This window comes from Oncorhynchus kisutch, linkage group LG8, assembly GCF_002021735.2.
Source record: "Oncorhynchus kisutch isolate 150728-3 linkage group LG8, Okis_V2, whole genome shotgun sequence".
NCBI classification, from domain to species: domain Eukaryota; kingdom Metazoa; phylum Chordata; class Actinopteri; order Salmoniformes; family Salmonidae; genus Oncorhynchus; species Oncorhynchus kisutch.
Window position 1 is genome coordinate 6179021 of NC_034181.2, and position 17516 is coordinate 6196536.

The 17516-nt window shown below is 45.1% G+C and overlaps 1 protein-coding gene across 5 annotated transcripts in view; it reads right to left on the bottom strand.

The window, feature by feature from the left end:
- Nucleotides 1-17516, bottom strand: part of LOC109894967 (sodium-dependent phosphate transporter 2) — a 101686-nt gene that overhangs the window by 17582 nt on the left and 66588 nt on the right. For all 5 annotated transcript variants that reach the window (XM_031829597.1, XM_031829594.1, XM_031829595.1 and 2 more), the window contains exons 4-9: nt 16016-16101; nt 15816-15912; nt 14086-14205; nt 5144-5383; nt 2836-3478; nt 97-282 (exon numbers count right to left, since the gene is read on the bottom strand). In XM_031829597.1, coding sequence (XP_031685457.1) covers nt 97-282; nt 2836-3478; nt 5144-5383; nt 14086-14205; nt 15816-15912; nt 16016-16101 — 1372 coding nt within the window. The remainder of the gene's footprint in view (nt 1-96; nt 283-2835; nt 3479-5143; nt 5384-14085; nt 14206-15815; nt 15913-16015; nt 16102-17516) is intronic.

Below are 17516 nucleotides of genomic sequence, written 5' to 3' on the forward strand. Positions count from 1 at the left end.
CCCCTCTCACCTGGAAGGTGTGATGGGGGTGAGGTCCTTGCCCATGGTCTGGATCATCGAGCCCCCTCCCCCTCCCCCCCCCCTCTCCTCTCTCACCTGGAAGGTGTGATGGGGGTGAGGTCCTTCCCCATGGTCTGGATCACCCGGCGCCCCCACACCCAGAGGCCGCAGCAGATGCCAACGCCCCCGTAGAACAGCAACCAGATGGGGGTAGCAGCGTCCTGCATCACCCCGCCTTGGTCATAGATCATCCACAGCGCCACCAACGGGCCGATGGCGTTACTGTAAGGGGGGGGGGGGGGGGGGTGTAGTTGTGTAAATAACATGTTGAACACTGAACTGAATGTCCACCATTGTTCCTGTTCCCAAGAAAGGTAACTGAACTACACAACATGCACAGTGTTGGTCTCATGTTTCATGAGCTGAAATTAAAGATCCCAGAAATGTTCCATACTCAGAAAAACAGCTTATTTCTCTAAAATATTGTGCACAACACAATGCCACAAATGTCTCAAGTTGAGGGAGCCTACAATTGGCATGCTGACTACAGGAATGTTGCTGTTGCACCCGTTGCTGACAGGTGTATAACATTGAGCACACCGCCATGCAATCTCCATAGACAAAAACATAAAAATGGTCACGTTGCACCACAGACTGTCCAGGAGTTGGCGGATGCTTTAGTCCAGGTCTGGGAGGAGGAGACCATCCGCCACCTCATCAGGAGCATGCCCAGGCGTTGTAGGGAGGTCATACAGGCACGTGGAGGCCACACACACACACACACACACACACACACACACACACACACACACACACACACACACACACACACACACACACACACACACACTACTGAGCCTCATTTTGACTTGTTTTAAGGACATTACATCAAAGTTGGATCAGCCTGTAGTGTGGTTTTCCACTTTAATTTTGAGTGGGACTCCAAATCCAGACCTCCATGGGTTGATACATTTGATTTCCATTGATAATTTTTGTGTGATTTTGTTGTCAGCACATTCAACTATGTAAAGAAAAAAGTATTTAATAAAAATATTTCATTCATTCAGATCTAGGATGTGTTATTTTAGTGTTCCCTTTATTTTTTTGAGCAGTGTATATAGATTTTGGAACAAGAAGTTCGACGAGCAGGTGTCCACATACTTTCGGCCATGTCGTGTGTATATTTACACTCCGGACTCCAACATCGCTCGTCCTATTTATACATTTCTTAATTCCATTCTTTTACTTGTAGATTTGTGTGTTTTGTTGTGAATTGTTAGATACTACTGCACTGTTAGAGCTAGGAACACAAGCATTAGATATTAATGCACTGTTGGAGCTAGGAACACAAGCATTTAGTTAGATACTACTGCACTGTTAGAGCTAGGAACACAAGCATTTAGTTAGATATTACTGCACTGTTAGAGCTAGGAACACAAGCATTTAGTTAGATATTACTGCACTGTTGGAGCTAGGAACACAAGCATTTAGTTAGATATTACTGCACTGTTGGAGCTAGGAACACAAGCATTTAGTTAGATATTACTGCACTGTTGGAGCTAGGAACACAAGCATTTAGTTAGATATTACTGCACTGTTGGAGCTAGGAACACAAGCATTTAGTTAGATATTACTGCACTGTTGGAGCTAGGAACACAAGCATTTAGTTAGATACTACTGCACTGTTGGAGCTAGGAACACAAGCATTTAGTTAGATATTACTGCACTGTTGGAGCTAGGAACACAAGCATTTAGTTAGATACTACTGCACTGTTGGAGCTAGGAACACAAGCATTTAGTTAGATATTACTGCACTGTTAGAGCTAGGAACACAAGCATTTAGTTAGATATTACTGCACTGTTGGAGCTAGGAACACAAGCATTTAGTTAGATACTACTGCACTGTTGGAGCTAGGAACACAAGCATTTAGTTAGATACTACTGCACTGTTGGAGCTAGGAACACAAGCATTTAGTTAGATACTACTGCACTGTTGGAGCTAGAAACACAAGCATTTAGTTAGATATTACTGCACTGTTGGAGCTAGGAACACAAGCATTTAGTTAGATATTACTGCACTGTTGGAGCTAGGAACACAAGCATTTAGTTAGATATTACTGCACTGTTGGAGCTAGAAACACAAGCATTTAGTTAGATACTACTGCACTGTTAGAGCTAGGAACACAAGCATTTAGTTAGATACTACTGCACTGTTGGAGCTAGAAACACAAGCATTTCACTACACCCGCAATAACATCTGCTAAATATTTGTGTCACCAATAACATTTGAGTAATAACTCACTATAACATATAGTGATGTGTATAACATACGATGAATGGTAGTTACTGTAGTGGGAGAGGGGAGTCGGTGTCAGGCAGGTTGCTTTCTGTTTGAGAGGGGAGTCGGTGTCAGGCAGGTTCCTTTCTATTTGAGAGGGGAGTCGGTGTCAGGCTGGTTCCTTTCTATTTGAGAGGGGAGTCGGTGTCAGGCAGGTTGCTTTCTATTTGAGAGGGGAGTCGGTGTCAGGCTGGTTGCTTTCTATTTGAGAGGGGAGTCGGTGTCAGGCAGGTTCCTTTCTATTTGAGACTAGTTTGATGGATTATAAGGCGAATGCTGGGCTGATAAAAGTTGTACTTGTGTGAAAAACACTAAATCTTAATGGTCTTAATATTGAGAGGTCATCTTGTCTGCTGTAGAGTTGCAAATGTCAGTAAACTAACTCCAACAGAAATCCAACAGTGGAGAAACAAATTCTGGAAAACCTGTGAATTTTAAGAAAGTTTTCAAGCTTTCTAATCCCTAGTCAGCCGGAAGCAGGGGGGGGCAGCACCCACCTGACGTCGTTGCCTCCGTGAGCGAAGGATCCAAAGCATGCGGTGAGGATCTGCAGGAAGTGGAAGAGCAGGTAGACGGTCGGTTTGTCCTTATCCCCTTCATCCTCTTCTGCGGAGTCGTCCAGTGGGACAGGAGCCCCCGGCGCCCCTGCCTCCTCGCCCCCCAGGTCAGACGCCAGCTTCATCTCCACGCCGCCCTCCTCCGCCTCGATCTCGGCCTCCGCCACGGCGTTACAGTACGACGAGTAACTATCGTAACGGACCCTCTTCTTGGTGTAGGACACGCTTCCCGACCTCTCCCCCTCCCCCACCAGCTTCTCACTGTCCTCTCGGGCCTCGCGAGACTCAGAGCGGATCAGCGGCTGGACCGGCATGCCACAGATGGCGGCCGTGTAGCATGTGTAACTGTTGTTGCGACGCAGCAGGCGGTAGTTGTTGTCTGGCGTGGGGGCGGAGTGGTCGTCCTCCAGTCGTCCCAGGTGGATCTTGTGGAGCAGGTCTTTGTAGAGACCAGAGTCCTTGTGAACCGTGTGGTACACCTGGCCGTCGCTGCGGATGTGTTCCCCTCCGAAGGTGAAGCTGCCGTTGGACAGTGGGGACTTGGACATGGACAGGGTACCGTTGGTCATGGAGTGGGTCCGCCCTGGGGGAGAAGAGAGGAAAATAAAAGTTTCGTCATACGCGTGATATACGGTCTGATATACCACAGCTGTCAGCCAATCAGAATTCAGGGCTCGAACCGCCCAGTTTATAACACAGTAAATATATCAGGCATACTAAACTAATACTATTATACTACATGTATAGTGGTCTGGTCCGGGGAGCAGAGAAAGAAATAAGAAATACTAATCGTTAATATAGTAACTCTAAAAGTTAGTATGAGGTCATGGAGTGGGAGTGGCCTGGGTAGCAGGAGGAATGAGCATGACAGAACTGCTCTACTTTGCTCTGCTCTAAAATCAGAGGTGGTTTGGCGGTGAAGTACTATTGTCAGCGGGCCAACATGATATTGTGGTCGACCCTCAAAGTATATGGGTTAAAACCCAGTGGCTCAGCCTCTCCTGTCTCTATACTGACGGACATCTGAAAGGTTAAGTCTCTCCTGTCTCTATACTGATGGACATCTGAAATGTGAAGCCTCTCCTGTCTCTATACTGATGGACCACTGAAAGGTGAAGTCTCTCCTGTCTCTATACTGATGGACAACTGAAAGGTGAAGTCTCTCCTGTCTCTATACTGACCGTACATCTGAAAGGTGAAGTCTCTCCTGTCTCTATACTGATGGACAACTGAAATGTGAAGCCTCTCCTGTCTCTATACTGACCGTACATCTGAAAGGTGAATTCTCTCCGGTCTCTATACTGACGGACATCTGAAAGGTGAAGTCTCTCCTGTCTCTATACTGACGGACAACTGAAAGGTGAAGTCTCTCCTGTCTCTATACTGACCGTACATCTGAAAGGTGAAGTCTCTCCTGTCTCTATACTGATGGACATCTGAAACGTGAAGTCTCTCCTGTCTCTATACTGATGGACAACTGAAATGTGAAGCCTCTCCTGTCTCTATACTGACCGTACATCTGAAAGGTGAAGCCTCTCCTGTCTCTATACTGACGGACATCTGAAAGGTGAAGCCTCTCCTGTCTCTATACTGACGGACATCTGAAAGGTGAAGCCTCTCCTGTCTCTATACTGACCGTACATCTGAAAGGTGAAGCCTCTCCTGTCTCTATACTGACGGACATCTGAAAGGTGAAGCCTCTCCTGTCTCTATACTGACGGACATCTGAAAGGTGAAGTCTCTCCTTTCTCTATACTGACGGACATCTGAAAGGTGAAGTCTCTCCTGTCTCTATACTGACGGACATCTGAAAGGTGAAGTCTCTCCTGTCTCTATACTGACGGACATCTGAAAGGTGAAGTCTGTCCTGTCTCTATACTGATGGACATCTGAAATGTGAAGCCTCTCCTGTCTCTATACTGATGGACAACTGAAAGGTGAAGTCTCTCCTGTCTCTATACTGATGGACAACTGAAAGGTGAAGTCTCTCCTGTCTCTATACTGATGGACATCTGAAATGTGAAGCCTCTCCTGTCTCTATACTGATGGACCACTGAAAGGTGAAGTCTCTCCTGTCTCTATACTGATGGACAACTGAAAGGTGAAGCCTCTCCTGTCTCTATACTGACCGTACATCTGAAACGTGAAGTCTCTCCTGACTCTATACTGATGTACATCTGGGACCTGAAGACTTGTATTAGCTCCCCGGCAGGTAATGCCAAGGCTTTAGCTCAGCGGGCCAACTGACCGTAGACCCGTCCGTTGGGCAGGACAGTGCCTCCATTGGCCAGGCTGTTGAGCTCTCCGGTGGCCTCTCCTCTCCGCGACTCTCCTCCGGTGCCACCCGTTAACGGCAGCACAGCGTCATCCGTCATCTTGGCGCCCGGTAGCTCCTTGAACACTTGAGTGTCCTCCTCCTCCTCTGGGATCTGATCTAAGGACTCGTCTGAGATACGTGACAAGGCAGCGTGCTCCTTCTTCATGCGACCTGACCAGGGGACAGGGGGACAGCATCGTTACACACGTGTTTCCCCTGTTGCTGCCACTCCCAAAAACAGAATAAAAAATAAATAAATACAATTGTTTAGAAAAAATGTAAAAATTGGGATGGTAGAGCATGTGTAAATTTAAATGACTAACCATATACAGTTTACATACACTTGGGTTTGAGTCATAAAAACTAGTTTTTCAACCATTCCACAAATTTCTTGTTAACAAACTATAGTTTTGGCAAGTCTGTTAGGACATCTACTTTGTGCAAGTACAAACAAGTCATTTTTCCAACAATTGTTTACAGAGTATTTCACTTATAATTCACTGTATCACAATTCCAGTGGGTCAGAAGTTTACATACACTAAGTTGACTGTGCCTTTAAACAGCTTGGAAAATTCCAGAAAATGATGCCATGGCTTTAGAAGCTTCTGATAGGCTAATTGACATCATTTGAGTCAATTGGAGGTGTACCTGTAGATGTATTTCAAGGCCTACCTTCAAACTCAGTGCCTCTTTGCTTGACATCAAACAGTAGTACAAACAATAGTATGCAAGTATAAACACCATGGGACCACGCAGCCGTCATACCGCTCAGGAAGGAGACACGTTCTGTCTACTTGAGATGAACGTACTTTGGTGCGAAAAGAACAAATCAATCCCAGAACAACAGCAAAGGACCTTGTGAAGATGCTGGAGGAAACTGGTACAAAAGTATCTATTTCCACAGTAAAACGAGTCCTATATCGACATAACCTGAAAGGCCACTCAGCAAGGAAGAAGCCACTGCTCCAAAACTGCCATAAAAAAGCCAGACTACATTTTGCAACTGCACATGGGGACAAAGATCGTACTTTCTGAGAAATGTCCTCTAGTCTGATGAAACAAAAATATAACTGTTTGGCCATAATGACCATATGTTTGGAAGAAAGGGGGGAGGCTTGCAAGCCGAAGAACACCATCCCAACCGTGAAGCACAGGGGTGGCAGCATCATGTTGTGGGGTTGCTTTGCTGCAGGAGGGACTGGTGCACTTCACAAAATAGATGGCATCATGAAGTAGCAAAATTATGTGGATATATTGAACCAACATCTCAAGACATCAGTCAGGAAGTTAAAGCTTGGTCGCAAATGGATCTTCCAAATGGACAATGACCCCAAGCATACTTCCAAAGTTGTAGAAAAATGGCTAAAGGACAATGAAGTCAAGGTATTGGAGTGGCCATCACAAAGCCCTGACCTCAATCCTATAGAACATTTGTGGGCAGAACTGAAAAAGTTTGTGCGAGCAAGGAGGCCTACAAACCTGACTCAGTTACACCAGCTCTGTCAGGAGGAATGGGCCAAAATGCACCCAACTTATTGTGGGAAGCTTGTGGAAGGCTACCCAATACGTTTGATCCTAGATAAACAATTTAAAGGCAATGTTACCAAATACTAATTGAGTGTATGTAAACCTCTGACCCACTGGGAAGGTGATGAAAGAAATAAAACCTCAAATAAATTATTCTCTCTACTATTATTCTGACATTTCACATTCTTAAAATAAAGTGGTGATCCTAACTGACCTAAGAAAGGGATATTTTTACTAGGATTAACTGTCAGGAATTGTGAAATACAGAGATTAAATGTTTTTGGATAGTTTGGAACTATATATAATATATATTTTCTAAAAAATATTATCTTTGATAACTAACAATATATTTTTTTACAGAATCTAACATTTCCAGCAATGTCATTGCACGGGGCCCCCATTGACTTAGTCAATGTCATGGCACGTGGCCCCCATTGACCTAGTCAATGTCATGGCACGGGGCCCCCATTGACCTAGTCAATGTCATGGCACGGGGCCCCCATTGACTTAGTCAATGTTTGAGTCACTCAGATGGCTTATACCCTGTTCTTATGCTATGGCAAACGGTGTAGAATTGCAAGAAAATAGTTTTAAAAACTGCATTATTTTGTGTCTGCAGGCCAAGAGGAAGGCATCTAGAGTGGGCCAAGCCCACTACTCAAAAGTCACACAAATATATAGTCAGGTACTGAGTCACTGCCACTGTCAATGGAAGTGTAGGGAGCTCTCACTCCCGGAACAGGGTTGTGTTTATTAAACATGAAACTGAACAAAAACAGGTCGGGACTACCTGACCTTGTCCAATAAGAAACACTTGTTTTCCTTTTCAGTAGCATAACGTTTGTGTCCTCCAATGAACAGCACCGTGGTTAGAACTAACAGGCCTGCTTCACTGATACCATCTAGCCAACAGAGCTGTCTGAGACTACAGTCATGATCACTGATACCATCTAGCCAACAGAGCTGTCTGAGACTACAGTCATGATCACTGATACCATCTAGCCAACAGAGCTGTCTGAGACTACAGTCATGATCACTGATACCATCTAGCCAACAGAGCTGTCTGAGACTACAGTCATGATCACTGATACCATCTCGCCAACAGAGCTGTGAACAACGGTCATGTTCAGTAGACAAAGTTTAAGAATACAGTCTGAAACTGACACCACAGTACTCCCTAGTTCCCTGACACCCACTGGACTCTGATATTAGGCTCATAATTGAGCGTCACGGAGCTTACCCAAGGCTTTACAGATTTCAAACTGAGGGCTGACCTTACCCTTCTGACAGGCCAAATAAATAGCAACCTAACCGAGACAGAAACATGACATTATGTCTATGAAGAGGATCCTGGGAATTTTGCTTATTAAATCATTTTTCTTTCAAAATGTCCAATAATCAAGTGCCACCCCTCCTCCTCTGATACAAAGGGCCATCCCTCCTCTGATACAAAGGGCCATCCCTCCTCTGATACAAAGGGCCATCCCTCCTCTGATACAAAGGGCCATCCCTCCTCTGATACAAAGGGCCATCCCTCCTCTGATACAAAGGGCCATCCCTCCTCTGATACAAAGGGCCATCCCTCCTCTGATACAAAGGGCCATCCCTCCTCTGATACAAAGGGCCATCCCTCCTCTGATACAAAGGGCCATCCCTCCTCTGATACAAAGGGCCATCCCTCCTCTGATACAAAGGGCCATCCCTCCTCTGATACAAAGGGCCATCCCTCCTCTGATACAAAGGGCCATCCCTCCTCTGATACAAAGGGCCATCCCTCCTCTGATACAAAGGGCCATCCCTCCTCTGATACAAAGGGCCATCCCTCCTCTGATACAAAGGGCCATCCCTCCTCTGATACAAAGGGCCATCCCTCCTCTGATACAAAGGGCCATCCCTCCTCTGATACAAAGGGCCATCCCTCCTCTGATACAAAGGGCCATCCCTCCTCTGATACAAAGGGCCATCCCTCCTCTGATACAAAGGGCCATCCCTCCTCTGATACAAAGGGCCATCCCTCCTCTGATACAAAGGGCCATCCCTCCTCTGATACAAAGGGCCATCCCTCCTCTGATACAAAGGGCCATCCCTCCTCTGATACAAGAGGCCATCCCTCCTCTGATACAAGAGGCCATCCCTCCTCTGATACAAAGGGCCATCCCTCCTCTGATACAAAGGGCCATCCCTCCTCTGATACAAAGGGCCATCCCTCCTCTGATACAAAGGGCCATCCCTCCTCTGATACAAAGGGCCATCCCTCCTCTGATACAAAGGGCCATCCCTCCTCTGATACAAAGGGCCATCCCTCCTCTGATACAAAGGGCCATCCCTCCTCTGATACAAAGGGCCATCCCTCCTCTGATACAAAGGGCCATCCCTCCTCTGATACAAAGGGCCATCCCTCCTCTGATACAAAGGGCCATCCCTCCTCTGATACAAAGGGCCATCCCTCCTCTGATACAAAGGGCCATCCCTCCTCTGATACAAAGGGCCATCCCTCCTCTGATACAAAGGGCCATCCCTCCTCTGATACAAAGGGCCATCCCTCCTCTGATACAAAGGGCCATCCCTCCTCTGATACAAAGGGCCATCCCTCCTCTGATACAAAGGGCCATCCCTCCTCTGATACAAAGGGCCATCCCTCCTCTGATACAAAGGGCCATCCCTCCTCTGATACAAAGGGCCATCCCTCCTCTGATACAAAGGGCCATCCCTCCTCTGATACAAAGGGCCATCCCTCCTCTGATACAAAGGGCCATCCCTCCTCTGATACAAAGGGCCATCCCTCCTCTGATACAAAGGGCCATCCCTCCTCTGATACAAAGGGCCATCCCTCCTCTGATACAAAGGGCCATCCCTCCTCTGATACAAAGGGCCATCCCTCCTCTGATACAAAGGGCCATCCCTCCTCTGATACAAGAGGAGGGATAGCACAGTAGATTAGTGGGGTTCCATGTGGTAGAGGGGATTAATCCAAATCACACAACAACAACAAAAATAAATAAAAACAATAGATATAGTTATAGAGGCCCAAGAAGAAAACATAATAATAATAAAAATAAATAAATTGTCCGATTGTCTATTCAGATAGCAGCCGGTAAGACAGCTAACGGTTAGCAGGCTGCAGATGGGCGTTCAGGTAACGTCGCGACGGAGGAGCCAGCCGGATCTCCTTCGGGTAGATAACGTCGGCAGTCCAGTTGTGAAGGCCCGGTGGGGCTCCGCATAGGCAGTAAAACGGGTCCGGATTGTTGACTGCAGCCCAGGAGTGATTGACGGAGCTGGCTAGCTCCAAAATAATTGATGTTTGCTCTGGAATCGACGAAGGCCGATAGTCACACGGATAGCAGCTAGCTAGCTGTGAGATCCGGGTATGAATGTCTAGAGAGCAGTCGAAATCCAGGGACATGGAGAGAAAAATTGGTCCGGTATGATCCGTTCCGAGCCGCGCTGCGCCGTACAGAACTGGCGATAGATTTTCGAGCTAAAGGATAGCTGATGACCACAAACCGTGGTTAGCTGAATACTAACGATTTGCCAGTAAAGAAGCTAACTAGCTTCTGAACTAGCTTCTGGATTAGCTTCTGGCTAGCTTCTGGCTAGTTTCAGGCTAGCTTCTTGGAGTTTCTGGCTAGCTTCTTGGAGGATTACAGATTTGAGGTAAATAATACTTTTTTATAAATATAAATTGGTGAGGCGGGTTGCAGGAGAGTGTTTTGAAGATGAGTTGATGGAAAATAAAAAATAAAATGTATGTGAAAAAAGTTGTAAATATATATATATATATATATATATATATATATACAGGACACGACAAGACGAGGACAAAAGACGTCTGAACTGCTATGCCACCTTGGAATGGATCTTTGAACTTAAACCCCAAACTAAACCCTAACCTAAACCTTAACCAAAACCCTAACTTAAACCCTAACTTAACCCTAACCTCAATCCTAACCTCAACCCTAACCTCAACCCTAACCTCAACCCTAACCTCAATTCTAACCTCAATTCTAACCTCAATCCCAACCCCAACCTCAACCCCAACCTCAACCCTAACCAAACCCTAACCTAAACCCCAACCTAAACCCCAACCTAAACCAAAACCCTATCTTAAATCCTAACCTCAACCCTAACCTCAACCCTAACCTCAACCCTAACCAAACCCTAACCTCAACCCTAACCAAAACCCTATCTTAAATCCTAACCTCAACCCTAACCTCAACCCTAACCTCAACCCTAACCAAACCCTAACCTCAACCCTAACCTCAACCCCAACCTAAACCCCAACCTAAACCCCAACCTAAACCCCAACCTAAACCAAAACCCTATCTTAAATCCTAACCTCAACCCTAACCTCAACCCTAACCTCAACCCTAACCTCAACCCTAACCTCAACCCTAACCTCAACCCTAACCTCAACCCTAACCTCAACCCTAACCTCAACCCTAACCTCAACCCTAACCTCAACCCTAACCTCAACCCCAACCTAAACCCCAACCTAAACCTAACCAAACAAAAACCTATTCCAGAATGTTCCTAATTTCCCCTAACCAACCAGAATCTTAAATAGGTCTTACTCTTTTTAGCTAGCTGGGGTTCAGGGTTAGTGGGTTTAAAATGTTTCCTTTTGGCAGGGGGGGGGGGGGGGGGGGGGATGAAAGTCCACATCGGCTGGCAGAAGCTGTTTGGTTTCAGAAGGGTACACAGTCTGAGGAGGCCAGAGACCGGGGGGGGGGGGGGGGGCTCTGTAGCGGGGGACTCTCAAGTCTTTTGTCTGGCATGGTTCAGTCAGTCTGGGAGTCCAGAGGGCTTTGAAGGCGGCGTGAGAAATAGACACAAAGGAGCTCTCAAATACTTACTTCCAGGCAGCGGAGGCTCCTCAGAGGAGGAAGGGGAGGACCAGTGGTGGAGAAATTACTAAATCATCATACTTGAGAGTAAAAGAAAAGTCACCCAGTAAACTACTACTTGAGTAAAAGTCACCCAGTAAACTACTACTTGAGTAACAGTCAACCAGTAAACTATTACTTGAGAGTAAAAGAAAAGTCACCCAGTAAACTAATACTTGAGAGTAAAAGAAAAGTCACCCAGTAAACTACTACTTGAGTAAAAGTCCCCCAGTAAACTACTACTTGAGTAAAAGTCACCCAGTAAACTACTACTTGAGTAAAAGTCACCCAGTAAACTACTACTTGAGTAACAGTCAACCAGTAAACTACTACTTGAGTAACAGTCAACCAGTAAACTACTACTTGAGTAACAGTCAACCAGTAAACTACTACTTGAGTAACAGTCAACCAGTAAACTACTACTTGAGTAACAGTCAACCAGTAAACTACTACTTGAGTAAAAGTTTAAAAGTATTTGATAACAAAAGTATCAAAGTAAATGTAATTGCTAAAATATACTTAAGTATCAAAAGTACAAGTATAAATAATTTCAACTTCCTTATTTAAGCAAATGGCACCATTTTCTAGTTTTTTAAAAATTTATTTTATTTGCAGAGGCACACTCCAACACTACAGACAAAGCATGTGTGTTTAGTGAGTCCGCCAGATCAGAGGCAGTAGAGATGACCAAGGATGTTCTCTTGATCAGTGCGCGCATGACCCTTTTCCTGTCCTGCTAAGCATTCAAAATGTAGCGAGGAACTTTTGGGTGTCAGGGAAAATGTATGTATATGTATGTAAATGTATGTAAAATGTATGTAAATGTATGTAAATGTATGCATATGTATGTATATGTATGTAAAATGTATGTATATGTATGTAAAATGTATGTATGTATATGTATGTAAATGTATGTATATGTATGTAAAATGTATGCATATGTATGTATATGTATGTAAAATGTATGTATATGTATGTATATGTATGTAAAATGTATGTATATGTATGTAAATGTATGCATATGTATGTATATGTATGTAAAAATGTATGTATATGTATGTAAATGTATGTATATGTATGTAAATGTATGTATATGTATGTAAATGTATGTATATGTATGTAAATGTATGTAAAAAACAAAAACATTATTGTCTTTGGAAATGTAGTGAAGTAAAAGTTGTCAAAAATATAAATAGCAAAGTAAAGTACAGATACCCCCCCAAAAAAACGACTTAAGCAGAACTGTAAAGTATTTTTACTGAAGTACTTTACACCGCTAGGGAGGACCATCCTGCTCAGTTAATTTCATAATAAAAAAACCACAAAATACATTCACGTCACCAAAAAAAAACAGATTAAAACATGTTGTTTTGCAATGAAGGTCTAACCGTAGCCTCAACTCCACCGTCAAGGGCAGTGGGGGTTCCTAAACTCCCCCCCCCCCCCCCCCCCCCCCCCCTGGGGCCACCATTGGAGAATATCTATGGGCTAAAACAACATTAGCTAGTTAGCATTGGGCTAGTTGATCTGGACCATTCTGACACGTCAGATAACTATTTATAAGGTATACAAATGAATGACTTGACAGGAAAACTGCTGATGCAATTTCAAATTTGCACCAATGTTCATTCTATTATTATAACTTTACAATGTAAGAACACGCAATAATAAAAGCCTGACTGAGCGGTTGATCAGGGGTGTATTCATTCCCCCCCCTGATTCTGTTGCAAAACGTTTTCCTTCAACGGAAGCAAACGGAAACGGAAAGGAGGAGGGACATGAATTTGTCCAATAAAAACAGAACTGTTTTGAAGCGGTTGGACTAAATGATTACACACCGGATCAGCTAGATGCAGGCAAGAGTGTGCAAGGCGGTATTGAATGTGTCACTGTCACCTTGATTACTCTAATTTGTCTCTCGAAACCTGTGCACCTTGTTATAAACTTTAATTTGTAGGCTAGGATGTAGAAACCTCATAATGCGTATAGGGAGGATAAAATGACCTTCCACACACACACACAGAGAGAGCACACACACACAGACAGAGCGAGCACACACACACAGACAGAGAGAGCACACACAGACAGAGAGAGCACACACATACACACACACAGACAGAGAGAGCACACACATACACACACAGAGAGCACACACAGACACACACACACACAGAGAGCACACACAGACAGAGAGAGCACACAGACACACACACACACAGAGAGCACACACAGACAGAGAGAGCACACACAGACAGAGAGAGCACACACAGACAGAGAGAGCACACACAGACAGAGAGAGCACACACAGACAGAGAGAGCACACACACACACACACACACAGAGAGCACACACAGACAGAGAGAGCACACACACACACAGACAGAGAGAGCACACACACACACAGACAGAGAGAGCACACACAGACACACACGACAGTGAGCGAGAGAGGGTGACACCTACTTGTTATTTTCCGTCTCATCCAGGGGCAGACAGCGAACCAGACCACGGCAGCACAGACCAGAGCCCCCGCCAGCGTGATCAGAGCTATAGCCCACACCGGTAACATCTCCAGACCTAGCACTGAACGGGAGAGAGAGACACACACACACACACACACGTCGAAACAGAGTGGTAAGCCCAGCAATGCGAAACATAATTGTAGAAAGAAATCCCAGTTTCCACATGATAGACACTGGTATAGTGCTAGAAATAAAGACGGTGAAGCCATCAGTTCCTACATGGACCACCAGTCTAGTGTTAGGGCCAGGGTTAGGTTAAGTCTCAGTTCCTACATGGACCACCAGTCTAGTGTTAGGGCCAGGGTTAGGTTAAGTCTCAGTTCCTACATGGACCACCAGTCTAGTGTTAGGGCCAGGGTTAGGTTAAGTCTCAGTTCCTACAAGGACCACCAGTCTAGTGTTAGGGCCAGGGTCAGGTTAAGTCTCAGTTCCTACATGGACCACCAGTCTAGTGTTAGGGCCAGGGTTAGGTTAAGTCTCAGTTCCTACATGGACCACCAGTCTAGTGTTAGGGCCAGGGTCAGGTTAAGTCTCAGTTCCTACATGGACCACCAGTCTAGTGTTAGGGCCAGGGTTAGGTTAAGTCTCAGTTCCTACATGGACCACCAGTCTAGTGTTAGGGCCAGGGTCAGGTTAAGTCTCAGTTCCTACATGGACCACCAGTCTAGTGTTAGGGCCAGGGTTAGGTTAAGTCTCAGTTCCTACATGGACCACCAGTCTAGTTTTAGGGCCAGGGTCAGGTTAAGTCTCAGTTCCTACATGGACCACCAGTCTAGTGTTAGGGTTAGGTTAAGTCTCAGTTCCTACATGGACCACCAGTCTAGTGTTAGGGCCAGGGTTAGGTTAAGTCTCAGTTCCTACATGGACCACCAGTCTAGTGTTAGGGCCAGGGTCAGGTTAAGTCTCAGTTCCTACATGGACCACCAGTCTAGTGTTAGGGCCAGGGTTAGGTTAAGTCTCAGTTCCTACATGGACCACCAGTCTAGTGTTAGGGCCAGGGTTAGGTTAAGTCTCAGTTCCTACATGGACCACCAGTCTAGTGTTAGGGCCAGGGTTAGGTTAAGTCTCAGTTCCTACAAGGACCACCAGTCTAGTGTTAGGGCCAGGGTTAGGTTAAGTCTCAGTTCCTACATGGACCACTAGTCTAGTGTTAGGGCCAGGGTCAGGTTAAGTCTCAGTTCTGACATGGACCACCAGTCTAGTGTTAGGGCCAGGGTTAGGTTAAGTCTCAGTTCCTACATGGACCACCAGTCTAGTGTTAGGGCCAGGGTTAGGTTAAGTCTCAGTTCCTACATGGACCACCAGTCTAGTGTTAGGGCCAGGGTTAGGTTAAGTCTCAGTTCTGACATGGACCACCAGTCTAGTGTTAGGGCCAGGGTTAGGTTAAGTCTCAGTTCTGACATGGACCACCAGTCTAGTGTTAGGGCCAGGGTTAGGTTAAGTCTCAGTTCCTACATGGACCACCAGTCTAGTGTTAGGGCCAGGGTTAGGTTAAGTCTCAGTTCCTACATGGACCACCAGTCTAGTGTTAGGGCCAGGGTTAGGTTAAGTCTCAGTTCCTACATGGACCACCAGTCTAGTGTTAGGGCCAGGGTTAGGTTAAGTCTCAGTCCCTACATGGACCACCAGTCTAGTGTTAGGGCCAGGGTCAGGTTAAGTCTCAGTTCCTACATGGAGCGCCAGTGTAGAGGATGGAGAAGGCGTTGATGCCTATCGTTGAGGCGTAAAACACTGGCAGGGCACGGAGACCGTTGGGGACAGGGTCATCCTGAAAACACACACACACAAACACACACACACACACGTCAGCACAGACACGTACACACACAGAGAACTGCAAATAGTGTATAATGTGACTACTGGTAACTCACCTTACTGAGGATGAAGTGTCTGATGAGGAAGAAGAGGAACCCCGACATCAGTCCAGACAGCAAGGGAGAGATGAACCAGGACGCAACTTGGAGGAAGGAAGAGAGGGGCAGGCTGGGTAACGTAGTCATAGGTCATGTTTTAGAGAATTGATTCGGATCACAAACTGAAAGATGTACAAATCACCTTGTATCCTGAATAACTACTAATTTGGGATTAGACCACAGACCCGAGAAGGCTGGGCAATGAAGTCATAAGACAGTCAATCCTATCCCAAAGCACGCTGGGTAATGTGGACAAACAGTCAACCTAACATAGGTTCCATATTAGACTCGGCCATAGGGCTGGGCGATATGGCCAACATATATCACAATATTTGTTTCAATTTTTTGACGATATTTTTATGGTTTTGAATAATCAGGGTTCTAAATTGCTTTATGAGTTGTGCATTACCCGGCCACACATTTATTTTAAAATGGGTCTTTCTCAAATCTGATTGATTTAACAGTATAAAACAACATCTTCAACCACAAGTTGGATCTCGTTGTAGAACATTTCCAACACTTCCACGTAGGGCAAATGAGATGTCATTTTTAACCAAATATTGCAATTGCCATTTGACAAGCGATTTAGATTAAACTGGGATATCACATTGATGTAAGTATTCAGACCCTTTACTCAGTAATCTGCTGAAGCACCTTTGGCAGCGATTACAATCTCGAGGCTATTTTCATGTCTCTCCAGTTCAAGTTTGAGCTCTGGCTGGGCCACTCAAGGACATTCAGAGACTCGTCCCAAATACACTTCTGCACCTTTATTTAACTAGGCAAGTCAGTTAATTAAAAACAAAATCTTATTTTCAATGACAGCCTACTGGAAAACAGTGGGTTAACTGCCTTGTTTAGGGGCAGAACGACAGATTTGTACCTTGTCAGCTCAGGGATTTGAAATTGCAACCTTCCGGTTATAAGTCCAACGCTCTAACCACTAGGCTACCTGCTGCCCCATGTTGGCTGTGTGCTTAGGGTCATTGTCCTGGTGGTCGGTGAACCTTCGCCCCAGTCTGATGTCCTGAGCACTCTGGAGCAGGTTTTCATCAAGGATCTCTCTGTACTTTTCTCCGTTCATCTTTCACTCGATCCTAACTAATCTCCCAGTCTTTCTTGGCTTCATCAGATAAGATAATCTTGTTAGTCATGGTCTGAGAGTCTTTAGGATCATACGGTAGGGTATATATAGTATCATACTGTAGGGTATATATAGTATTATACTGTAGTGTATATATAGTATCATACTGTAGGGTATATATAGTATCATACTGTAGGGTATATATAGTATCATACTGTAGGGTATATATAGTATCACACTGTAGGGTATATATAGTATCATACTGTAGGGTATATATAGTATCATACTGTAGGGTATATATAGTATCATACTGTAGGGTATATATAGTATCATACTGTAGGGTATATATAGTATCATACTGTAGGGTATATATAG